Source organism: Eretmochelys imbricata, chromosome 5 (genome assembly GCF_965152235.1).
Source record: "Eretmochelys imbricata isolate rEreImb1 chromosome 5, rEreImb1.hap1, whole genome shotgun sequence".
Classification (NCBI taxonomy): Eukaryota; Metazoa; Chordata; order Testudines; family Cheloniidae; genus Eretmochelys; species Eretmochelys imbricata.
The window spans coordinates 73,073,949-73,099,476 of NC_135576.1; the positions used below are offsets into that span (position 1 = coordinate 73,073,949).

The 25,528-nt window shown below is 38.8% G+C and overlaps 1 protein-coding gene across 2 annotated transcripts in view; it reads right to left on the reverse strand.

The window, feature by feature from the left end:
• Positions 1–1,024: 1,024 nt before the first annotated feature.
• The window catches only part of TRIM36 (tripartite motif containing 36), a 50,486-nt gene continuing 25,982 nt past the window's right edge, over positions 1,025–25,528 (reverse strand). For both annotated transcript variants that reach the window (XM_077817328.1, XM_077817329.1), the window contains exons 3-10: positions 16,522–16,847; positions 13,398–13,544; positions 11,720–11,815; positions 9,315–9,568; positions 7,674–7,798; positions 5,461–5,754; positions 4,825–5,122; positions 1,025–3,412 (exon numbers count right to left, since the gene is read on the reverse strand). In XM_077817328.1, the coding sequence (XP_077673454.1) occupies positions 3,058–3,412; positions 4,825–5,122; positions 5,461–5,754; positions 7,674–7,798; positions 9,315–9,568; positions 11,720–11,815; positions 13,398–13,544; positions 16,522–16,847 (1,895 nt within the window). In that variant the 3' untranslated portion in view covers positions 1,025–3,057. The remainder of the gene's footprint in view (positions 3,413–4,824; positions 5,123–5,460; positions 5,755–7,673; positions 7,799–9,314; positions 9,569–11,719; positions 11,816–13,397; positions 13,545–16,521; positions 16,848–25,528) is intronic.

A 25,528-nucleotide genomic window follows, 5' to 3' on the forward strand; every position in this document is an offset into this window, starting at 1 on the left:
AAAAGTTATAATGTATTAGTGCAGTCACTGTACAAACAAGAGCACCATTTCCGCCTTTAACAGAATACAGTGTTTTGAACTTGGGTTGGCTAAATCTGGACTGCCCCCTTACCTCTTTGGAAAGGTATATGGGATCATTTACTTGCACAGATGAAAGGTTGGGAAGACAGACTGTTCTTTAGTCTCTGTAGAGAGCAACGCTAAAGGCCAAGCAACTCATAAAAGTCAGCACTGCCTATGAACCCAACTCTGTGGATGAAACATGAACCAAGCCCTTCCGCCTCAGAAGTGAGAATCCAGCTGAGCCATATTGACATTTATTTGTTCACAGTTCACTAATTTGTTATATCGTAAACTTAACCATAGCTCTCAGTATGCAAAAAAAAAAAAAAAAAAAAAAAAAAAGTAGTGACCAATGCAGAAAACCCACCGCCACAAAATAGGAGAAACTTGGGAGTTGTGAAAGCAACAAATTCCATGTTTAAGAAGTTTCATATAACTTCATTTTCATGGTGCAGCATAGGTGAAGTCAATAATTATCAGAAACCGTTAAATCACAGCCGTTCCAGATAAAGTGGCATTAACTCTAAAATAGATTAATCTACTCTGAGAACCAAGGAGAAGAATGCCATAAGCATTTATCTCATTTTATATGTGTAACATCAACAGATTCCAATTGTCTGCAGGCAGGATTGCACCAGGGACCTCTGGAGCTTAGTGCATGAACCTCTACTGCATGAGCTAAAAGCTAACCAGCTGTTAGCTAAGGCTGTAAAGCAGACTCCATCTCTCTCTAAGTGGTCTCAGTGCCACTAGATGGGACAGGACACCACACCCAGAAGGTGTGTGGGTTATATATCACACTTCAAAATATCTGTGCATAACTGAATAGACTTTTCTTACACTAAGAACATGAATTTTTCCCCATCTAAAAACCAACATTCAGCTACTGTAAGAAATTACCACATCTTAACAGCAAAATGCTTAAGAACTAGAATGTAATAATGTGAATCACCCAACTACATTACTTTTCAGTTTTTATTTTAAAAAAACAAAACCAAAGTGAAGTTACATTTACACTTAAGAACAAGAAGGTCTTGTTCAAATATATTCTGGTTAAAGCTTTAGATGTTTAAGAAAAGCCTATACTGTATAGAACTTTGCAGACCACAGTAGTCACCAACAGTTTTGTTTGTTTAGCAGCTATATTGCATAATGATCCAAACATACCACACAATTCTTAGCTTTGTCTACATTGTAAAGTGCTATTTTGTAGCAAGAAATTAGTTTCAAAATATTTGGATAGGCAAGTGTCACTGAACTGTGTTTTTAGAAGATGACACTTCTTCAATTATTGTGAAAAACGGAAAACTGTTTGCCTCTGTACAGTCAAGGTAGTATGTTTTCTGTTTAATACACTGAAGGAGCAAGCACCATTTATTACTGTATTAAAGTGTCCAAAGTATTCAAGTAATTCCCAGTGCAAAACAATTTTTAATTCAAATAATGAGGAGATGCATATAATAGCAATGTCAGAAGCTGGATCATAGTTCAGTTGACAGGCATATTGGTCTTTTATAGTAGTCTATTTATTAGTCACTATCCAATAAATAAGTTCTGGCATATGTGGCAAATCTCAAATAAAACTAACTTTACCTTGCATTCATTTAGGTTTATGATCCAGAATGATTAATACCCTCAATCTTGGATAAAAAAAAACACTGATTTTCAGGTTCCATTTAAGTATTTACTTAAATACTATATACTTAATAAATGTACTTCACATATTTACTCTTTACATCCATCAACACAGACAATCACAACCAAACAAGAACAGTGAGTTATTAAATATCTTATATTTCAGGAATATTTTCAATTTTAGAGATGCATGTTTCTTATGAGCTATGGTAACAGTGCAGATATTTACACCATTTTTGCACAAACTGCTTTCAAACATACAAACACTGCAACATTAAAAAATTTTAATACAACAACAAGCAAATGTTTGAGCTAAACAGACACATTAAGGCAAAGAAAGAATGTCTCAAGTGTAATCAGTGCATTTTTCTAACACATTCTTACCAAAAACAATCCTTTATTGAAGACAACATTAACTTACAAAACATGTATTAACAGAAAGACCTGATTTTTTAATTAAAAAGTTGTTTATGTATTTTATCATTTGTGCCAGTTCGTTTTTTTCCCAGCAAAAGACCAGGAGCCATTATTTTACATGCAGATAACTGAGCTTCATAGACATTGAAGACCAATGTTTCAAGACAAATTGCACTTTTAAAAATATACTTTATACAGTCCATACTAAAAACCTGGGATAGTAAGGGATATTTAAGAACCTCATTATTTACCACTTGTACAGTTATCCACCAGTTTCTGGAAGTCATAATTTTAGCTTATAGTCAATCTAAATGTATATCAGATACAATAATTACCCCCCACACACACACACACACCAAATATAACCTATTTAGTGCAGTTTTGATTTCCTACTGCTTTGCATTTTCTATTGGTGCAAACATTATTTAGCACAGAAAAATCCACCTCACTGGTGCTCATGAGTCAGTTACAAAAATGCTTGACCACTCAAATTCATTCAGACAAGCTTCTTTTAAAATAAAAGGACGCATAAAAGATAATCACAATAAATGCACTATTATGTGGGCCCTGACTCCATTAAAAAAAACAAAAGTGAAACCAGCAGAGCCAGCTAAGTAAGGATATAAATTATATAACCAACAGGTTTCCAGCTCGTGAAAGACAATTAGGTTGCTAATCAAACTCTGAGGAGCAAGTTTCACCACACAATCAAAGAAAGGCAGGAGGGCGACTGGAAGAATGTCCTTATGGGCAATATAAGTTGGTAAAAAGGCGGAAGAGGTTGGACAACAATTTTTGTTTCTATGATTAAAAAATGACCCAAAAGCATGAGTGCAGCAAAAGCACTTAGGAGATATGATGTAATTAATCAAGACTTAATGCTAAGGCAGATCCTTCTGCTCACATTTTTCATTTCAAAAACAGTACCAGTAGATATTTGCACTATATATCATCTTGGTATTCCAAATACTTTGCTGTGATGGCTTCCTCAAGATGAATTCCTGCACTCCCCATTAATGCAAAGGCTGGATACATTGTACTAGAGCAGTCTACCTGGCGCTCATAGAGGCATTTCATGTGGTCTGCATCATAAAATCCAACTTTGCCTCTGTCACAGTCAAGGCAGATTCCTATACAAGATGGCATTGGAAGAATTCTATTTGCAGAATCTTTGGGAGCAGTAGGTGCCTTGGGAATAAAGAATTTATTCATGCCTAAAGTAATCAATGTGAAAGGCTGTGATGAGTCAAAGCAGGTATCTTCACTCCCACTGTCATGACCGCTGTCTTGTTCATATCTAGAATCAAAGAGCACAATTTTCTCAATGAACAAATCAAAGTCAGAATGCTTTCAGTTATTTTAAACTGAAGTATTTTATAAGCAGATAATGCTGTATTTAACTTCTGGCTCTGCAACAGATGCTCATAAAATGGATGTCCAATCTCAAACTGTTTTATGAGCATTGGGAGGAAAACTTTTGAATTTGAACTTCCTCACATGGTGCACACTGCTCAGCATTCATACCAAACAATTCTGCTAGTCCTTCACTGACTCAGAGATTGGTTAGGGGTTTTCTGATTTTTGGCTTTTATAGAAGATTGATGGAGCAAGTCTCATCAGGCTGAAGGGGTCTTGCCAGAGTTGACAACTCAGAACTGGTGCATCTTATCGAAATTAGGCATTCTATTTTAAAGAGTTCCACATAGAGCTCATCAGTATAGTCTCTGACCTCACCTGAATGTTAGTGAATTTAGTTTCACAAGAACTTTGTGAGGTAAAGTAGTACTATCCTTTTGGCGCAGAAAAAGAAACTGGTACCAGTGTCATGAATTGATCAAGGTTGCAGACAATCTGTTGCAGAGCCAGAAGTTAGATCCAGAGCTCCTGATTCCCAATCCTTTCCTTGTCCACAAGACCATTTGGAAATCTGTCCAGGTAGCATGGTTGCAAGATATATTGCACAAACCTCCTGCAGTGCTCTGGTTCGTACAGCATTATCTGTGAAGTTTTGATTCCTGGAGGGACCAGAGTGCCCTGAATGTATAACACTTCTTCACATGGATTCTCCATCTCACGGTAGATGCATCCATGACTATTACAGTTGTGACTGAATATATTTGGAAGTCCTTCATTTGTACTTTGCCCCTTGACTGCTACCAAGCCAGAAAATCTTACTCCAGTGCAGTGCTATGCCTGCAATCAGTGGGATGGTGAGGTCCACTAGACTATTAAAAAAAACAATGTCACGGGCATTATTACAGTGTCTATTCCACGACCTAACAGGCCCACTGAACTCTGGGAAAGCCTTCTTACCACAGCCTATGATATCCTGGACACTTGCAATATCTGAAAAGTCATGGAAAGCTATGTAAGGTGAGACACCTATATACTTCAATTGTCTCCAGGGGACAAACTAGGGTTTTGGATAATTTAGACACCAATATTAATTGCTAGCTTCTCAGGAAGTCAATCAACTGCTGAAAACGTACAGTAATTTTTTTTTTTAAAATCAGAGGTTCCCTAGATTGTTTCCCCATCTCTTCTTTCACCCCTCCACCCCCACACACAATTGCTGAAGCTAACCTAATTGGAACCAATTAGAGGTAAGGTCAACTCTTAATTCTACCAAATGGAAAGATGTCCCTTTAATTTATTTAAAAAGATTCACTCATTTTAAAAAAATGTTATACAAAGATCTACCACATTTACCTTGGGCTGGTTACATCACGGGGATTATGGAGCCATTCTTGTAGTTTAGTGTTAGATGCAACTCCCACTTTCACCAAGTATGAATAAGATTCCACATGAAAAGCCCAAAAGTGCTTCCCTTTTGTGATTCCAGTGTCTCCAATGACGTAGTCCAGAGTTGTGTAACACCCCACTTGGATACGTTCAGCCCCTAGCAGCAAAGGAAATCCAGCCCTACTTTCCACAGAGGTTCTCCTTGGATTCAGCATGAGACGTTCACTGTTGTAGCCACATTTATCATCAAAAAGAAAGCTAAAGACTAAAAAGAACAAAACACAAAAAATTCACACTAGGTCAATATTTTACCATGAGTTTTTTTGTACTTATCTTACAATTTTTCTAAGATGCGCTAACATAAGAGATAAACTACTGGTAGTGCAATACAAGACAGAGTAAAACTCTTATAGCTGACTGCCAACTAGTCTCAACCTTAATTCATGAATAAATGCAATACTTATTTATTCATTCACATGCACCACAAGGATGACAGCAGGTTGTAAATTTAAAATTTACTTGAAAATGGGCATAGGTTAAAGAGAAACTGGAGGCATTGTATATTGATTCAGTTGTCTATGGATTAACTGAAACTTGGTATACCTGGAGCTGGAGGTGTGTGTAAAATAACTTCCCTGCTCCAGGGGCTACAGATAGATCCTTTATATCCTCTGACTCTAAAGGCATAGCTGCTGTTATTTTCAAGGTCAGAGATGACTTTACTCTTGCTGCAGGCTTCAATCTCTTGCCATGTTGCATTCTCCTCTTCTCTATTAAGTTTACGGTATTCAAGGATATAGGTATCAGCTGAACCTTCCTTCACTAGATGTTCCCAACAGATCAAAGCTTTATTATACATTCTGCTCCTCTCCTCATTGATCTCTGGTACATCTAGACCTGAAATAGCCATAAGATACAAGAAAAAAAAAATTTTGTACGTAAACAGCAATTAGTATTAGTTTTACATATCACTGGTGTACAAATGGCTTATGAAGTAATGGAAAGTTCTTCCTCCCATGGTGAAAGACATGTTCTCTGTACTCATTTTGAAAGTTTCCAGTATTCCTTTTCCATATATTTAAAATGTCAAGAAACTACAGAAAGTTTAAAAAAAAAAATCTATGTATGTTGTGCAAGGCACAAAAACTTCTAGTTAGACCAAGTATTATTGCCAGTCTAAAAGATACTTCTAACCATCAAAGAACAATCCTGGTATAAGTGCATTAGCAAACAGCTACTGAAATAGTTTTTGGTATCAATACCTCTAAACACAAAATGTCAATTATTGTGGTTACTTGTAAAGTAGTTCTATGTGCCAGGTTACATTACGTTTCTATGTATCTCATTTTTACCCAAAACTGAAGTTTGCTATGCACACTCTCTAATAGTACTTTTCCATTTTCTGTGTTATGACGATTCTAAGTCTTAACATGCAGTGAGTTCCACTCATGCTCTCAGGCCTAGTCTATGCTTAAAAATTAGACCCAAGCTATGTCAGTCAGGACTGTGAAAAATTTTGCACCCAGGGCATCATAGTTAAGGCTAAGATTTTGTTACGGTTATTTTTAGTAAAAGTCACGGACAAGTCACGGGCAATAAACAAAAATTCATGGAGCCCGTGACCCTGTCCCTGACCTTACTAAAAAATAACTGGAGCAGGGCTAAAGGGGGGAGGAATGGAATCAGGGAGGTGAGGGTGGTGGGGAGAACCAACAGGGGGCACAGCCCCGGCTCCAGTGGCTGCAGCAGGTGACGCACAGCCCCTGCCCCAAATCTGGCCGCAGCTGCAGGACAGGAGTGCATAGCCCTGGCTGCAGCCCCCGCCAAGCTCTGGAGGCAGCCATGGGAGGGATACATAGCCCCTGTGGCAGCTGCAGGGCTGGGACGCAGCAGAAGTTGCAAAGTCCCCGCTCCAGAGTTGGCCACAGCTGTGGAACAGGGGTGCACGGCCACACCTGCAGCCCCTACCAAGCCCCGGGTGGGGTGGAGGGGAGGAGAAGAGGAGAGACACTATGTGAGACAGCCCTGGAATGTGTGAGGGGGGTGCATGGTCCCCGTTGCAGCCCCTGACAGAAGCCACGGGGCTAGGATGCAGCCGGGGGACTGGGGTGGAGCGCAGCCATGGGGACCACACAGCTCCTGCTATGGAGCTGGCTGTATCTCCTAAACAGGGCTCACAGCCTGCCTGCAGCTCCCCACAAAGCCACGGGGCAGGGGCTACAGGGTACTGGTTCCAGCCATCAGCCCCAGTTGCAGGGTGGGGCCACACAGTCCTGCCGCCAGCTCTGACTTCAGCTGCTGATAGCTGAAGTGGAAGAAGTCACAGAGTCCATGACCTCCTTGACTAAATCACAGCCTTAATCAGCGTTAGGAGGGCCTAAATTCCTGGTGTAGACGCAGCTAGGTCAATAGGAGGATTCTTCCGTGACATAGGAACTGCTTCGCAAGGAGGTAGCTTAACTACATTGATGCAAAAACCCCTTCCATTGGTCTAGGAAGCATCTACACTATGGTGGCACAGCTGCAGCACCACAGGCGTGCTGCTATGGCAGTCACACCCTTCGTAAACATGGAGCTACGAGACTGAGAAGCTTGACGTTTCAGAACATATTGTTGGGAGTGCAGAAATCTGTCTTCGTAAAAAGCTTTTTTCTGCTGGAAAACAGCTTTTGGGAGGCGCCTCAAGGAACTCTGCAGCCATGGTCTGAAGAGCTTGGGAATCCTACCTAAACCTAGCCTCCCGTCAGAGCTAGCCCACCACCAGGGCCACAACTCAGGAGAGAGGTAATAAAAACAACCCCCTTTATTGAACTTACCACTGGAGTAAAAGGACAAATCTCCAAGAACCTCTTCTTGCTTTGTTATATCCACCACATAGTCTTCAAAAGAAGTTTGAGCTGCTGGCCTGAAACTCTTCAGAGATTCAGTAGCTTTTTGAATTCTGAAATGGCAGGGAGGGAGAAGGGAGAAAAAAAAAAAAAAAAAAAAAAAGATACATAGACAGATATATAATTTAGCAAAGTAGGGCTACATTCACAAGGGGCAGGGGCGGAAAATGAGACTTTGGGTATGTCTACACAGCCAAAAAGGTCCTGTGGCAAGGAGTCTGAGAACTTGGGTCAACAGGTTCATGCTATGGGGCAAAAAAATAGCAGCACAGACTTTCCTGCTTGGGCTGGAGGTGGGCTTGGAGACCCTTCCCTCTCACTGGGTTTCAGAGCCTGGATCCCAGCCCGAGTAGGAATGCCCACACTGCTATTTTTAGCCCTATGGGCAGGAGTCCAAGTCTGTAGACCCATACTCTGGGACTCACTGTTACAGGTCTTTGGTTTTGCAGTGTAGACATACTCTTAGGCTCTGAGCACAGCATAACCTAACTTTTAGGCTTCCTAATAGGCACCTAGAGGAATTCACTAACCCAGACTCCCTATACAATATATGGGGACAGTTAGGTGCCTAAGAAGGGATTCAGAGAAGCCAGCATGCTAAGCAGGCAGCCACCTAAGCTAGCTGACAGCAAATGCTAAGGAGAAAGGTCTAAGCCCTGCCCCACAAAAGGGAGTTAGATGCCTAACTCCAGGCCAGATGCAGCATGTTTACCAGACTGGGCCTTTCAAGAAGGGATAGGCAGAGGAACACCGGGACTTAAGTGTGAGCTAGGTACCGAATTTTTCAGTACTGTCAAGATTTAGGTGGCTTTGCATATACCCACCAGCAGAAACTTAGACACAATGGGAACTTAGGCACCTACAGAAGAGGGGTTTTGTGAATGCTAGTGGTGTCAAAATGTTGGTCTTAGGCACCTAACTTTTCTTTAAAGCACCTTCATCTCTCTCGTGAATCTGACCCGGAGTGTATCGAAAATAGTATTAAAATACAAAGCGTGAAGTCCTGCTGTCCTAGGCAAAACTCCCATTGACTTCAGTGGAGCCAGGATTTCACCCAAAAACTTCAAACACTGTACACCGTGACAGAGAAATCTAAAAAGGTAACAGATTAAAACTCATATTTCTGTTTACACATTTCAGTTTGTGTAAACATGCCTCCACAAAAGCAGCTTAAAGAACAAGATGAATATTCATTACCACTAATGGAGATCAGCTTTTAGGATCAAAGAGGTTAGAGGCAGAAGATACTTATTAGATCATCAAGTCTATCCCTTTGCAAATTCATGATATAGTCTCCCCGCCAACAGCGGGATATATATTCATCCAGCAGTGTTCCTCTTTGTCGCTTTGCAAGGGATGAATTTCTGACTTTTCATCTCCATAAATTGTTTCCTATATTACGATGCAACTTAAGAATTGCCACCTCAGTAAGACTGAGCTCATTAAATTAACCTCTATACAATGAGCATCAGCTACATCCAAAATTTTATTTAACAAACACGTGAAAAATATGATAGAAATAAGACAAAACTTTTAAAACACTCTTTATAACGTAAGATAATTAAATACCTAACATGGAGCTGTTTTGCTGTTTGAACAAAGCAAGATTGGTCTGTTTCTTTAAGTACTTCTTGAGCATATCCCACAAGACCATTGTTTTCCAGAAGTCCTTGATATTCTTCTATTTGGGTTTGGAGTTTCTCTAGTCTTAAATTCTTGGACGCCTCAATTGCCCTCAGAGCAGCTGATCTCCTCTCTTCCAAAACATCAAACAGCGTGTCAAAGTTATTAGATGCTTCTTCTTTAGCTCTTTCACCATTGCACTATTACAAAATACAAAGTGCATTTAAAAAACAAAAGAACTCATTCTGTAGTACTGTGAAATCTTATGGGAAGCAATAGGATGTTTTATGAAAAATTTTCAGAACAGCATTGCAAAGTTCTACTCATTCATGGCAAATAATTTTTGATAGGCAAAACAGACGTCAGTATTTTTATCAAAAAGAAAAGGAGGACTTGTGGCACCTTAGAGACTAACCAATTTATTTGCGCATAAGCTTTCGTGAGCTACAGCTTACTTCATTGGATGCACATGCTTATGCGCAAATAAATTGGTTAGTCTCTAAGGTGCCACAAGTACTCCTTTTCTTTTTGCGAATACAGACTAACACGGCTGTTACTCTGAAACCAGTACTTTCATCATCAACATAAAGAGCAACGGAGTAGATTTTGTGCCTGAGTTGGGAAATTGTCATGGCAATTTCACAACTCTAATGTAGTTCGATGAGTAGACAGGAAAATGCTTCTCTGCTCATCCATTGCAAACCCTTGAACCAATGCAAGGCATTTCTCCACCTACATCATCCCACAACGATTTAAACTGATTCGTGAACAACTTTTGTGATGGCAGCTCAACAAATGCACTTGAGAATGGAATAATTTAAGCCCTGGAGAACACTAAGAAGTTTCCTTAGAGCTAATATTCACATATATTACCCATGTGAATGGAGAGTTATTTCTATTATATGAGAGTAGAAACATGATTTTTTAAAAATTTCCTGGTGTCAGCGGCTCTTTAAGCTTATATATTTCCCCAAGACAGACACTAAAGCTGGATTTCCTAAAATATGGTAAGTGAAAACTCCTGGACCTATTATATTTTCCATTCTCTCTGAACACTCTCTCTGCTTATGTAATACCAGCTTCTTCTCAGCCCCTTATGTCTCATGTGTAAGCTTTTTTCCCCCAGCCTGAACTTCCTACTTTCTCATTCTGTTACTTCCTTAAATTTGATTTTGACTGTATTATAGTCTAACTAAAATTTAAGATGGAAGAGACCTATTAGATCAAGTTCCTTCTCTGCAGGACAGTCACTGAATATTATTTCTATTTAGCTGTAGAACATAGCACCTATAAATTTCTAGCTCAATGGGGACCCAATGCAGATTGGAACACATTCTCTGTCCTGAAAAATATATAGCATAAGGGGATGTTGTTGTCAGTGGTGAGTGGGAGCCAGTTCACACCGGTTTGCTAGAACCGGTTGCTAAATTTAGAAGCCCTTTTAGAACCGGTTGTTCCGCGAGGGACAACTGGTTCTAAAAGGGCTTCTAAATTTAACCGGCCAGAAGTGGCGCCTTAGGCGCTGACTCCATGGGTGCTCCAGCCCTGGAGCACCCAAGGGGAAAATTTGGTGGGTGCAGAGCAGCCACTGGCAGCTCCCTGCCCCACCCCTGGCCCCATCTCACCTCCACTCTGCCTCCTCCCCTGAACGCACCACCCCGCTCTGCTTCTCCGCCCCCCCTAGGCTTCCCGCGAATCAGGGTGGGCTGAGAAGCAGGCGGCAGCTTCGCACTCAGGCCCAGGAGGCGGAGGTGAGCTGGGGCGGGGGGGGGGGGGCACGAGGAGGGCCACCCGCACCACAGCAGGTAACCCGGGGGGGCGGGGCATGCAGGGGAACCCCTAGCTACGCTCCCCTGCCCCTAGGAGCCAGAGGGACCTGCCGGATGCTTCCTAGGAGCTGCCCCAGGTAAGCACCTCCGGGACTCCCCACCTCGCCCCCTGGCAGGTCCCTCTGGCTCTTAGGGGCAGGATGGGCATCCACTACGGTGGCCCACGAGACCCTCCTGCCTGGTTCTGGGGGCAGTCGTCCCGGGGGGGGCAGGGATGGGCAACGACCCCCTCGTTGTTAAGATTTTGGCAACTCATCACTGGATGTGATCAGATATTAATTTAGTACTTTAACTCCAGCCAAGCAACTTTTGATTATTTTGTACAAGGTCACTCACACTGTAACGTTCTACTTTGAAGCATCATCCCAATTTGCAGAACATATACAATTTGTATTTACAATGTAGATAGAATATGACAGTCTAGAGAAAACACATAAGAGCACAACCTTTTTTTTGAGAGAGAGAGAAAGAGAATGAGAATGAATGTCTAACAACAAAATCTGACCAATAAGTTATTCCTACCTCTTTTTCTTTCATTAGAAGACCCAGTTCAGAAATTTGACCTTTCACCTGGCTCTCCTTACTAATGAGGTATTCTATGTCCTTTGAAAGTTTTTCCTGTAGAAATAGAATAGTAAGTTAGAGAAAACAGGATAATATACCTGTATTGGCAGTTTGTGCACGTAAGTCATCTACAAGACAGACATCCAATACTCAATTTGGGTTGTTCAGTTAAATTTACCTATTTACAGAAACCCAACAGCCAGCCATGGATTATATATAAGCAACAGATTACAGGAACGACAGGTCATTGATCAATTCTACCTGGTGATCTGTAGTCAGTGTCAGATGTTTCCAAAGAAGGTGAAAAATCTCTATAATGCACCTAAGTTCATGCTATACTGTACCATACACCATCGAAGGACATTTCTTCCCAACCTTAGAAATCAATTTTCTCATACCCTGAAGAGTGAGATTTAAGGTCTTGTGATAATTACTAATAAATTTGTATTTCATTTATATAAATAAGATCTTAAAAACACTAAAGTAATTATGATTAGGGCTTGAAGAATTTGACTTTTTTATGTTATTTGGTAACTATCAACATTTAGTTTTAAGCATTTCTATTTTTATCTATTTAAATTTTCACAGTTGCAGGATATTCCTGGGGTGGAGGGAGTGTCATATAATAATTTAATTTCAGTAAACACTAAGATTCAAAAAGTTAAATTTTTAACTGTAAAATACAAACTGTCCTTAAATTAAACTCTAGTAAGTTTCCAAGGAGCATTTTTCATTCTTTGCCTACATGTAAATTGTGATCATCATCAATGGAAATTTGTGCATTGATTTGTGTACACGGTGAATTTTACTTTAACCAAAAGTTACCAATAAAAATCTTCCAAGACTAATTAAGATTGAGCTGTTTGGAGTTTCTGAATATTTTGCTTCTGTACCTCATTATTTTTCACCAGAACCAGAAAGTTGGAAATACTGCAAGGATAGTGTGGCATAAATAGCCAGTGCTGGACACTGAATGAAAAAAGAACCCTATCCTAGACCACGTAGCTCAGATAAACAACACTCCCACTTCCCTACCCCACAAAAAAGGAAAAAAAATATTTCAAGTTTGCTCTACAGTTCTACATGTATGCAGAGTAGTTCAATTTTGATTTAATTTAACTTGTGGTTCTTTTAGGCTTCTAGAACCTGCTTCAGCTGTCAGACACATTTGCTTTTCACTATTTAAGAAACAATTTCATCATTTGAAATTCCATTTGCACCTTTGTTTTTTTTAGGTCAGTTCCTCCCCAAGTCATAAGACAAGAGACTGTTTTACCGGAATAGCTAGAGTGGGCTGAGCTAAACTGGCCAGTAGTGCCATGTTCTTAACTTTTTTGAAGTCTGTACTTTACAGTGAGCTAAAAGAAGCATTAACGGAAACATTTTATAAAGATGAGCAGATAAGGTTTATAATTTTAAATGAGCCAGAGTATGTAGTTTATTGTTTTAGATAGACATTAACACCCACTCATATGATTGAAGAAACTAGTTACATCATCATGTTCTGTTGTGCAACAGCCACATGGTTAAGGCATTAACTACGACATTCTCTAAATGCAAAAGCCTGGGAGTGTTTATAACATGCAATACCTTACACTGCTTTCTTAGGTCAAACTGAAATGACATTTAGTCTTACCTTTAGAGTTTTGTAGGCAGTGCTCATGGTTGTTACTCTATGATTTGCATGAGACCCACCCAATTTACAAAGATGACACACTGGCCTTCTGCAAATTTCACAGTACATGTTTACCCTCTCCATTTCGTGTTCTGGACACATCAAGATCTGCCAAAAATAATAAGAATGCAACTGTATTTCAGAAAAAACATTTAACAGCTCATTAAGATACAGTATAACAGTAAACCAATCCCATAGTTCATGGACTTTAGTGCAAACTCAAGTAATTTACATTCATCTTATTTATAATCCATTGCAAGTGATATCAGGAGGGGGAAAAGAAATATTACCCAGTGATCTGTGAATAGAAGAACAGAGGCGAAATGAGCAAGGGGTGCAGTCCTCAAATGAAGCAAACTTTTACTTTTGAATTCCAAGTATCAACTTTGATCTTCTTTAGCCTTTTCACTGAAGAGGGCAACCTGTTTACCAAGGTGCTTCTGAGACAATTTCATTAGGCTAGAAGTATGAATATTCAGGATTCCATGGTTACAGACTATTGGGCTGGCAAAAAGAAGGGAAGCCCTAATAACATTCCTTTAAAGAAGCCTCAAAATATGAGGATTGAATTCATAAGGACATTAGCAGCCACTGTTTGGAAGACAAGCCATTTTTCTACAGGAATGCCCAGCCTTCATAACAGACCACATTTCTACTCCTCATCTTGTCTCATACTACAGTCAAATGAAAGTTACAGCCCTCTAACAAGGTGCAGATGGAAAAAACCTAGAAGATTATCTTGTCCTTCTCTCAATTCAGGAACAATCATAGTATATGCTTCTCTCATCCCCACCACACACATCACCAAGTGCTATCAAGTCTGCTTTTAAATTAATCAAATAGATGACTGGGAACGTTGTTTAGAGGACTAATACTTCACACATTAAGTTATGGCCTAACAAAGCATGTGATGCAAGTGCACATTTAATCTTACATAAAAGTGCTGGCATCCCTCAATAAGGCCATCACAAAAGCTTTAATGTAGCTATGTTGGTCTGTTCTGAGAGTGATGCCTGAATAATTTGACGTGTTTAAGCCATAGTCATTAAACTGTATTAAAAAAAAAAAACACAACACATTTCAAGAACGTCTATCTTCATTGTCAAAGCTTCTTCTTCTATGTCACAACCATATGCGCACACAACATACCAAAATCATTCTCTCTTCCCCTTTACTACCTCTGCCTGCAAAAGAGAGATTTGGTTTAAGCTTTAAATCCTTTAAAAAACAAAACTTAATATTTGTAAATCGTTATACTCATCAGAACATATGGAAGAATTCAGAAAGACGTCAAAGTCACTAGAAGTCTTTTTTTTTTTTTTAAGAAATTAGAACATCTATTGAACTTAGATAAATGACAAGGATTTGCTGCAATGATATCCTGTATTAGAGGAGAGTTAAATAACATTTGTTGATTATTGATCAGACTACAAAGTCTAGAGAGCCAAAGATTATTTTTTTTAAAATGGACATCACAAGTAAAAATGTTTTTATCATCAGTAAAATGCCTCTCTCAAAAAAACCCAACAACACAACAAAAAACCACCACTTGGGCTTTAAAGAGAGTGAGATTTTCTTCCCAACATACACAAAGTCTTTACAAGTAAAAAAAAAAAAAAAAAAGTATAGTAAGAAACATGCAAAGTTTTGTTTCATTCAATTACCTATTTTACATTATTATTTGGATTATATAGTTTTGTACTGTTGGATTTTCTGTCAGATTGCAGGAATACTATTAATTTTTTCATGTAAATTAATCTTGGAGACTATTTTGTTAAAAAAAATCATATTAAGTTAATTAACCGTACAATACTAAAAACAGAATTTTTAATAATTTCAGGCTTTCCATCTGCACTAAACTTGGATCAGTCTGCTTCTCTAAAGGAGAAAGATTAAATAACTATAACAAAGTAGAAGCAGCTAGAGTAGTCTGGATAGCAAGAGAATGTGAAAGAACATTAATTGGTTTCAAATTACACAAAACTTCTGCAGAACTATAACTCAGCTTCGCTGCTAAGCCTTGACTTTCTAGAACATAGAACCATGACTAGATTTTAACCTTAGAGTCCTGCTTAAGCTTAAACATATATTTTTAAAAGAGCTGCTAATAGAAAATATGTGGCTGTTAGCATAAAACCTCCAGATGACGCAAATCTTTACATAAAAAGAAAATCCAAACCTGTAAGTCTATTTGCCTCCCTGATTTTATAAGTACTTTACATTTTCTCTAGGTCAGTTACTTAACGCATACATATTTGGACCAAATTAGTCATGCCTTTCAGCCTATAGTGAACCAAATTAAAGAAGATTAATATCTGAACTAGAAGATTAATATTTTAAGAAAGCAGTACTACATTATCTTGGGTACACAGACACAAGAGCTACACAAATTCAGCAATATTTTTGGTGTTTGTAGGGACCTAATAAGCTACAAAGATGATTGTTACGTGCTCTCCAGCTGTCTTATGTTGGAAGGACGGCAGTTGTGACCAAAGTCATCAAATGGGGACATTTACACAGTTTAGGTTTTAAGTTCAACATGGCAACCACACATTCCACCACACACCTACCACATAATTGTGCCAGGGACTCACTTTTGCTACCACTAAGAGTGCAGGAAGAAAGCAGCAGAGGAGGAGGAGAGAGAAAGAAAGAACTATTGTTACAAAACTATTATTATTGTGCTACTTTTCTAGAATAGACCCACTGCAATGATTTTTTTTAAAAAAGAACACATTATTTAAGACCACGAACAGACTAAAATTATTAACACCTTGTTCTTAAAAAGCCCCACACCTTCATCTGATAGACCCACACCCAACACATTTAATTTGATGCAGTCAAAGTCTATGGTCCACTTCCAATATGTTCCCCCTGCATTTGTCAACACCTACCTCTTTGGCACCAGATTAATAACTTTAATGCAAAATCTTACAACTCATTTAATAGATGATTGTGATGGAAATCAAATGTAAGATTATCCAATAGATAATTACTTTTTATGGGCAACATTTGCTCTGCAGCATCAGGTCAGATACAAGAAATGAAAAGATCTGCAAGGTATGCCAGATTAAAAACCACTTACCTTGGGCCTGAAGTTAGTGGTTGGTCCTACATACTCATGCTGGGCTTTTACAGTTCCCCAAGGATGATATATTTTGAAGCATTCATTGCAATAGCTTGCACTGCAGTCCATGCAACTCTTTGTAGATTCTTGAGGTGGAGGTTTGCAGACATCACACATAATAGCAGTGGCTGCCCTGGCTGCCTGCCTGTATCTTTCCACAATAGTTTCCAGGGTGAAATTTCGAAATAAGCCATTGATGCCACGTTCTCCCAGATCCACATCATGCCGGCAGCCAGGACAAGGAAAAATGGTTGTCCTAGGAGTCAGTGAATTGCGTTTCCAGCCTGTATAGATGGCAAGTCCTAGTTTAGTTACAACATAATAGGAAGAACGATTAGGACTGGAAAGGGGGAAAAGACAGCACCTAACACAGAAATCCACGAGCCTAAATTCTGAGGAAATTCTGAGCTACTTTAGCACACGTGTCATTGAGAGTGTCATAATACAAATTCAGGTGAATTCTGCCAAGCCAAAGACAATTTTCTTTTTAAAATTAATATCAAACAAGGCATGGCCCTGGTTGGATTCAGAAGACATAGTAAGTAAAAAATTAATTCCAAATGAAATTGTGGTAAAAATATTTAACAATTCTGACTCCAGAGCTGCAATGTTGCAATTTTGTCTCTTGCTACAGTAAAATATGTCAATAGTGCTATACTCATGCCTTTTTCTTCAAAGTAGGCACTGTATGCTCCAGTCATTTTGAAAGACAATACCAGTTAAATTCAGTGATTAATCTCAGCTATGCACGAGGGGGAAAATGGCCTAATAGGTCTGTATTCATTCCTGGTGGCAAGTCACTCTGGCACAAATGCACTCCATCCAGTTACTTAAACTGGTCTGATTTTACATGGGAAGGGCATATCTACCCTATTAAGATTGACAAATTTACATGGTAATTACATGAATGTGACAAGCTGAAACCCAATCACTAACAGACCAAGAGTTACGATAATAAATCTAGTTTTGGATACCACAGGATTAGATTCGCCGACGCTTTCTGGAATCCACATTAGTGTTCGGGTGACTCTGTCCAAATACAGATGTGGGATTTTTTTGTAAAATGTTCGAAGTGGAGATTTTATTCTCACTTTTTGAGATTAAACATAGCATTGTTCCCAGATGTATATAGTTGAATTTGAGCTTTTACAAGTTTTGTTATGGCTGCAACATATCCCAAGTGGAGACAAAAATACAAAACAAGACAAGCTGGGAATTTAGAACACTAGGAAATCCCAGCCAAATCGCCCAGTCAGTCAATCACAACATGCACAGACTGATTTGGCTTTTCCCAGCTGAATCACTCAGAATATAGCACTTTTAAACAAGGGTGTCAGAACCATCTCTGTGAAAGGAAGACTACTTCCAGTAAGGTTAAATGAAACAACAGCTCCAAGTCCTGGGGTGGAAAGAGAGAGCGAGAGAGCTAAAAGGAGTTCTTACTGGCAAGAAGTAATGTTCTCTCCTATAATGATAGAAGTTTCAATATAGCCAATCAATTGGATATTTTCATGGCTTCAGTTACCAGTCAAGGGGAACCCCAGCACCAAGAAGAGGTATCTGGTTTTTGGCAGGTTTAATATAGTTTCACCTAGTCTGTATTAAAGAAAATATCAGCTTACTTAGGCTTAAAGGAATTTTGCTCTACTTTTAGTCGGGGAATATAATGTATGGCATCAAATAACTGTACACAAAACCCAAGAATTCCCAGCTCCTTCTCTCAATATCTATTAGTCTTCCCTTGTTCAAAGCCTGGGATAAAGTGGCTAACTTCACCAAACACAGACACACACACACAAAGCCGGTTTCCATTTTGAGTCTGCAAAACCTGGAGATAGCTCAACACTCCAACAAAACCTCAGACCGGAAGTACTTAATTGATTTCATTCTTGAAGAAAGAAATAGGAGCATCAGTCAAAAGGAGGCAATTTAAATAAATTCAAATTGACTAAACTGGCATTTAGGCATGGTGCATATCCTTTCCTCCTCCTGCCAGTAAGCTTGAAAGTGATGCTTCTGTAACTAGAGCATGGCATTACCACCCTTTTCTCAAAAATGTTTTCAAATTCTGAGAATTGTGTTGCTATGGCTCATGCAACTGTAAATTACGGCAATTTCCTCTTTTCTTCTTATGCATATGTTGGATGCCGTACAATCAAATTCTAAGGGAGAGTGTCTCCCACCAACATAGCTTCCTCCCCTTGCAGAGGTGGAGTAATGATGCTAATGGGATAGCGTTCTCCCGACGGCATAGTACTTCTTCACCAGACGTGCAGCTGTGCTGATGTAGCGCAGTAGAGTAGACTTGCTCCGTGTCTTGTCATTTATTAAGTTCTTTTAAAGCATTTAATTCTTTTCAAGAATAACTATTTTCTAAAAGGAAATTAGATAATATCTGTATTTTGTCAGCTGCCTTAATTCAGAAAAAATTATATAGTTTCACAGAATTTTGAAAGTTTTCCTTGAGTATTAAGATTCCATTACATGCAAAGCTATCTAGCGGTGCTGATCTCTAGCTGCCCCTACCATACCAACCAAGTCAGAATTTTCTTCACAACTTCTAGCATTCTGTTATCTTTCTTTAAAGATATTCACACCAGGAACTTTTTATAACCGTTGCTTTAGGGTGAAGGAACTGTTTTTCAAAACATGTTCGGTATGGCAGGTATGTATATGCTTCAGGAAGTGAAAGGACCACATAGAGTGAGCAAGTGTGCACAAGCAGACAGTGATCTCCAATTCAGTAGGTTCTGTATTTCTGTCTAGAGAGTCTACAGAGAGATGGCCAGCTCAGATTTACGAATAAATACAACTAAACTGATTAATGTAGTTAAGGCAAACGTACAGATTTCTGGCTAAAAAGGAATCCAAAGTGTTTGGGTACTTACTTGAAGTGAATTTAATAACCCAAGCCGGATGCCCAGCAACACCTGTAACTTGGCACAGTTGAGCAACACACACATGTAATGAATGAAAACAGTACTGATTTAAAAGCCTTATTTAAATGTATGCCCAGACATACACACATAGGTTTAAATAATACACTTTCTCCAGACATTTCAAAGAGAACCTGAAAGGCCTGAGAAGAAGGATTATTTGGCATTCAAACCATGCAGTGAAGAGCAGCCACTAAAAGTAACATAATACTTATGTTCACTAATAAAGCAAATAAATAATGAAAAATAATGGTAGCTTGTACAAACACAGCACATGAGCAGTTTAACATGCCAGCTAAATGGGCAATGACAAAAAGCAAAATAGCAGGTGAAAGAAACATGGTGCAGTGGTCAAGTTTAAAATCAGAACAATCAAACTCTTATCCAATAGCATGCTTTTGAAGTCTGGACCAAGTGACACACAGAAGTGGGGTTAATATTTGTTTAATCCAAAAGTGAGTTAGTTGCCAACCAACTGTGGCCTTTCATTCTGTCACCTAAAACACAAAATCAGACCATGGTAATGACTACATGCTTTACACATATACTGGCGACACCATGCCTAGACCACCACATTCAGTGGCCAGGAAATCCAAAAGATCTTAAAAAGATGTTTCATCCCTTTTTGTTAAATTTACTCCAATAATTTGATTTTTCTCAGACTCATGACTACATGGCATTTAAGCCCTCTCAAGAGGGGAATAAGAGAATTTTTGCTAGTTAAAATAGCACCATATGCTAAATAGTTTTAGATACATGAAGAATTAGCCTCATCACTACTAATGGCTGCTCTCTCCATTTTTTTTTTTAAGTCAATATAGTTGTTAAAAGGTAAGATTCTGATCAATTTACTCCATCTTTGAAACAGCAATGTGTGGTGAATAACCAGGCAGATAAATATATTATAGTTAATGAGATGGGTTCTGTTCTTCTTCCACCCTCATTCACAAAAGCAAAAGGTTAAATTTTGCAGATATACAAAAGGAATAATATGCCTAGAATAATTTCATAAAAACACTTCAACTTTTGTGGTTACTTCTTTTAAAGCAAGCCAGAATGCTCTATGCCATCTCTTACATGTTACAAATCCAGCTTCTACCCATCAATTCTACAGATATCTCCTACTAATATTCATACACTATCAAGATTATTATTATTTTCTAACTCTACATTTTCAGGATACTATACAAACAGAACCCTGCACTACTAATAAATAGCCTTACTTGTAAGTAGACAATATCCTACCAATTCACATGTCCCATGGCTAGAGTTTAACTTCTACAGATTCTCTAACTCATTAAAAAGATAAAAATATGGTTCTCTTGGCAAGCAGTTTAGGCCCCAATCCTGCCAACAATTAAGCACATGCTTATGTTTAGTAACATGAGTAGTAAGTCAAGGCATTAAAATTGCACACATTTTATCTAAGTCTTTTTTAAAAATAATGTTTTCCTCTAAGAGAGTGTGCTATTCCACAATGTGGAATAGCATAATATATGGCAGTTAAACCAGAAAAGGGATAATGCACCTTAAAAATATAAATTGCTTGTTTGTGTTTTTCAAATACAATATGATATCACCAGCATTCTGTGATTATGGTAGATATGAAGACTGAATTTGTGGAGGGGTTAAAAAGATTAAAGGATAGTTTAAAGGTCAACTGGATTCAGCTACAAACTTCTTAAATGAATTGATATTTCTACCTCCCGCCCAGTTAGCATTTTTGTAAGATTCTTAGAAAAAAGTTTTAAATATTGACTTTCCTTTCTTTTTAGAAAACATAACTTCACTCATATTAGGTACTGCATAAATTTAAAATCTTTCAGTTATGATTTTTGACAATGCTGCTTTTTTTTTTGCAGACTTGAACTGTCTGCAAACTGATGGTGATCTCTGTTTTGATAGATCCTTCATAATTTATTCCATATCATATTTCTAAACATTTGAGTGAAATAAGTTATATTATGTTTTCCTCCAGTTTGATTTTTAGATGTGTATGTTTAATGGGACATTTGGATTCAATTCATAATTTCGTGAAATCCATTCATTTTCTCTCTTTCAACAGTACATACCCAATTTAATCTCTTACAAAAGGTGTCCTATAATTTGCAAGAACAACAAATTATTTCTCCATTTTTGTGTTTACTTTGTGCATTTGACAATATTTAAATAAGTGAGTTTCAGTGCTTCCCCTGTTTGTGTGGGTCTGTCACACAGCAACAAAAAGGATTATTTAGCAAGACAGGAAAGTGCAATTGTAAAACCACAAAAATTGGCAGGGAAACTAGGGAGCAGGTTTAGTAACAAACTATATATTTTTTGTAAATTGGTTATACCTGGGGTTCACTGTGTTCCTTTAAACACTCTGAACATTTATAAAATAATACGTTGTTTGGGGGGTTTTTGGTATATAGAGAAACTAAAGCAGAGCTTGATAAGGAAACTATCTATCTAAAAACTTGAATTCCTAAATAACAATGTATTGTTACAAACAGCAATTTACAATTATCACTTACATGTAGTATCTTTAAGAAAGCTACAAGTGAATTTTCATAATTATAATGAGTACTTGTCAATGTTTCAGTGGCCCTGTGATGAGTGTTGGTATATCACAAGAAAAGCTACTATTACTTCCCAGCATTAATTCCACTCAACATTTTGGAAGTGACAGGAATAGTCATCTCAGTATTTGAATGTCTGAAGAAGTTGTATAACCAAAGCCCTTCTAAAACTACAAACAAACAAAAAAAAAGGACATACACCACCGGATATTGGTATATCATTTTGAAGTCTCCTATTTTCCTCGGCCGAGATTCATTTCCTGGGTCCCAAAACTATCTTATCAGACTGGCAAGATGGCAGCTTCCTCTTTAGTAGTTGTGTATTACATTTAAGTAGGGTTGCCACCCATGACAGTTCGGTTTTTGGCTTCTGTGTCCCGGTGCTACTGTGGGTTGCCAGGTGCCCGGTTTTCTACCAGAAAGTCTGGTCAGAAAGGGGACCTGGCAGTGTCTGGTCAGATGTGCTGACCGGACACCAAAAGTCCAGTTACCACAGGGCCGGGGGGAGGCGCACGGTCATTAACCCATGCCAGCCCCTGCTCAGCCAGGGCTACTTTCTACCTGCAGTCAGGCTCCTTGTCAGGCTACAGCAGCTCTCATCCAAGCCCAGTAGCAGAGAGAGCCCAGCTGGAAGGGGAAGTAGTGGAGCAGGGGGCGGGACCTCAGGAGTCCAGTTACCAGCCATTAGAAGGTGGAAACCCTATATATAAGAAACCTTTAAAAAACTGTTTAGTTATTCACTCTTCTTTGTGATGGATTACAAATTTATATTGCCATTATCTTCCCTTTAAAGAAAGGATTATAACTGACCATAATTTATAGTAGATAGAAGATCAATACATTAAGTAGTATTTTTACTTCCAGTAATACCTATCAGTTTTACTGGAACCTGGTTTTGTAGCCTCTGGGGAAATGATTCCTTAGGAAAACAAAAACAATAGACAGAAATTTTTGGATGGTATAACTACAGAAATTAAGAGCAACACTGACAAAAAAATATTCTACAGGTTTTAGTCCAGTTGACCTTTAGATTAATTGCAGAACAGAATTAAAAGTTTTTCAGACAGAAATCTTCCATAACTTTGGTCAAGTCCACAAAAGTTTAGCCGATGGACACTGATATTTAAAAACTATATGCTAACCAATTCTATTTAAAATAAGATCTAAATACTACACTATCTACAGCCATACAAGAAGTGAAGCATTTCTACCTCTCCACCCAAAAGACCTCCGCTGTGTGGCTGTGAACAATGAACAGAAAGCGGTTTTTAGAAACAAAAAATAAAGTCAACATTGGTTTACAAAAGATAAAGCAGCAAATATCTTTTCTTCTGCACTGTAGTTGCCAGGTGCCCAGGTTGCCAGGTGAAATTAAAAAATGTTTAGTTTCCTAATATGCATAAATGGGAAGAAAAGCAAAAATCAAGCTCTCTTTTACTGTATTTCAGAATCATTCGTCATCATTTACACAGCACTGGAACTTTAAACACTTTATAGGATTTTTGTAATATAATGGCATTACACTTAAATTATAAGACACCCTATAGTCATTAAATCATCATAAATTCTCCAATCCATAAAATTAAGGCCAGAATTTTTTAAAGTAAGCATTTGTGTACAGTTTAAGTTAGAGGATAAACCGTTTACCAGTTTCAGACATTTTTGGCATTATTACAGCAAACAGCATTTCTAAAAAGCAAGTTGTGCAGATAATAGCTCCATAACAGACCAATTTGCTTTTGGTACTTAAAGAGTTAGAAGGTCAAGACAGCAACTAGTTTTTACTACTTCATATTAATTTAATTATCTATTAATCATGACTATGCCATTGTGACAAAGTTCCTGCTCTACCTTGGTGGGTCCTGCGCTTATTGGCGGATTTGCTTGCCTTGGAGCTTCACGGCAGCCCTCAGCTTGGCCGTTTTTCTGAATTCACAGTCCAGGTCGACTCCTCCTGTGTCTGACCAGCAGTTGGGAGGATTTGGGGGGAACCCGGGCCCGCCCTCTACTCCGGGTTCCAGTCCAGGGCCCTGTGGAATGCAGCTGTCTAGAGTGCCTCCTGGAACAGCTGTGCGACAGCTACAACTCCCTGGGCTACTTCCCCATGGCCTCCTCCCAACACCTTCTTTATCCTCACCATAGGTCCTTCCTCCTGGTGTCTGATAATGCTTGTACACCTCAGTCCTCCAACAGTCTGCGTTCTCATTCTCAGTTCCTAGTGCCTCTTGCTCCCAGCTCCTCACACACACAGCACAAACTGAAGTGAGCTCCTTTTTAAAACCCAAGTGCCCTGATTAGCCTGCCTTAATTGATTCTAGCAGCTTCTGGATTGGCTGAAGGTGTTCTAATCAGCTTATCTTAACTGTCTCCAGAAGGTTCCTGATTGTTCTGGAACCTTCCCTGTTACTTTACCCAGGGAAAAGGGACCTACTTAGCCTGAGGCTAATATATCTGACTTCTATTACTCTCCTATAGCCATCTAGCCTGACCCTATCACAGCCATATATATAGGCTTGGCAGAATTTTTTTTTTTATAGAATGGAGAAGGGTAACTAGTGGTGTTCCCCAAGAGTCAGTCCTAGGACCAATCCTATTCAACCTATTCCTAAATGATCTGGAGAAAGGGGTAAACAGTGAGGTGGCAAAGTTTGCAGATGATATTAAACTGCTCAAGATAGTTAAGACCAAAGCAGATTCTGAAGAACTTCAAAAAGATCTCATAAAACTAAGTGATTGGGCAACAAAATGGCAAATGAAATTTAAGGTGGATAAATGTAAAGTAATGCACACTGGAAAAAAATAACCCCAACTATACATACAATGTGATGGGGGCTAATTTAGCTATAACTAAACAGGAAAGAGATCTCCGAGTCATCGTGGATAGTTCTCTGAAGACGTCCACGCAGCGTGCAGCGGCAGTCAAAAAGCAAACAGGATGTTAGGAATCATTAAAAGAGGGATAGAGAATAAGATGGAGAATATCTTATTGCCCTTATATAAATCCATGGTATGCCCACATCTTGAATACTGCATACAGATGTGGTCTCCTCATCTCAAAAAAGATATGCTGGCCTTAGAAAAGATTCAGAGAAGGGCAACTAAAATGATTAGGGGTTTGGAACGGGTCCCGTGAGAGGAGAAATTAAAGAGGCTAGGAATTTTCAGCTTGGAAAAGAGGAGACTAAGGGGGAATATGAGAGAGGTATATAAAATCACGAGTGGTGTGGAGAAAGTGAATAAGGAAAAGTTATTTACTTGTTCCCATAATATAAGAACTAGGGGCCACCAAATGAAATTAATGGACAGCAGGTTTAAAACAAATAAAAGGAAGTTCTTTTTCACTCAGCGCACAGTCAACCTGTGGAACTCCTTGCCTGAGGAGGTTGTGAAGGCTAGGACTATAACAGGGTTTAAAAGAGAACTGGATAAATTCATGGAGGTTAAGTCCATTAATGGCTATTAGCCAGG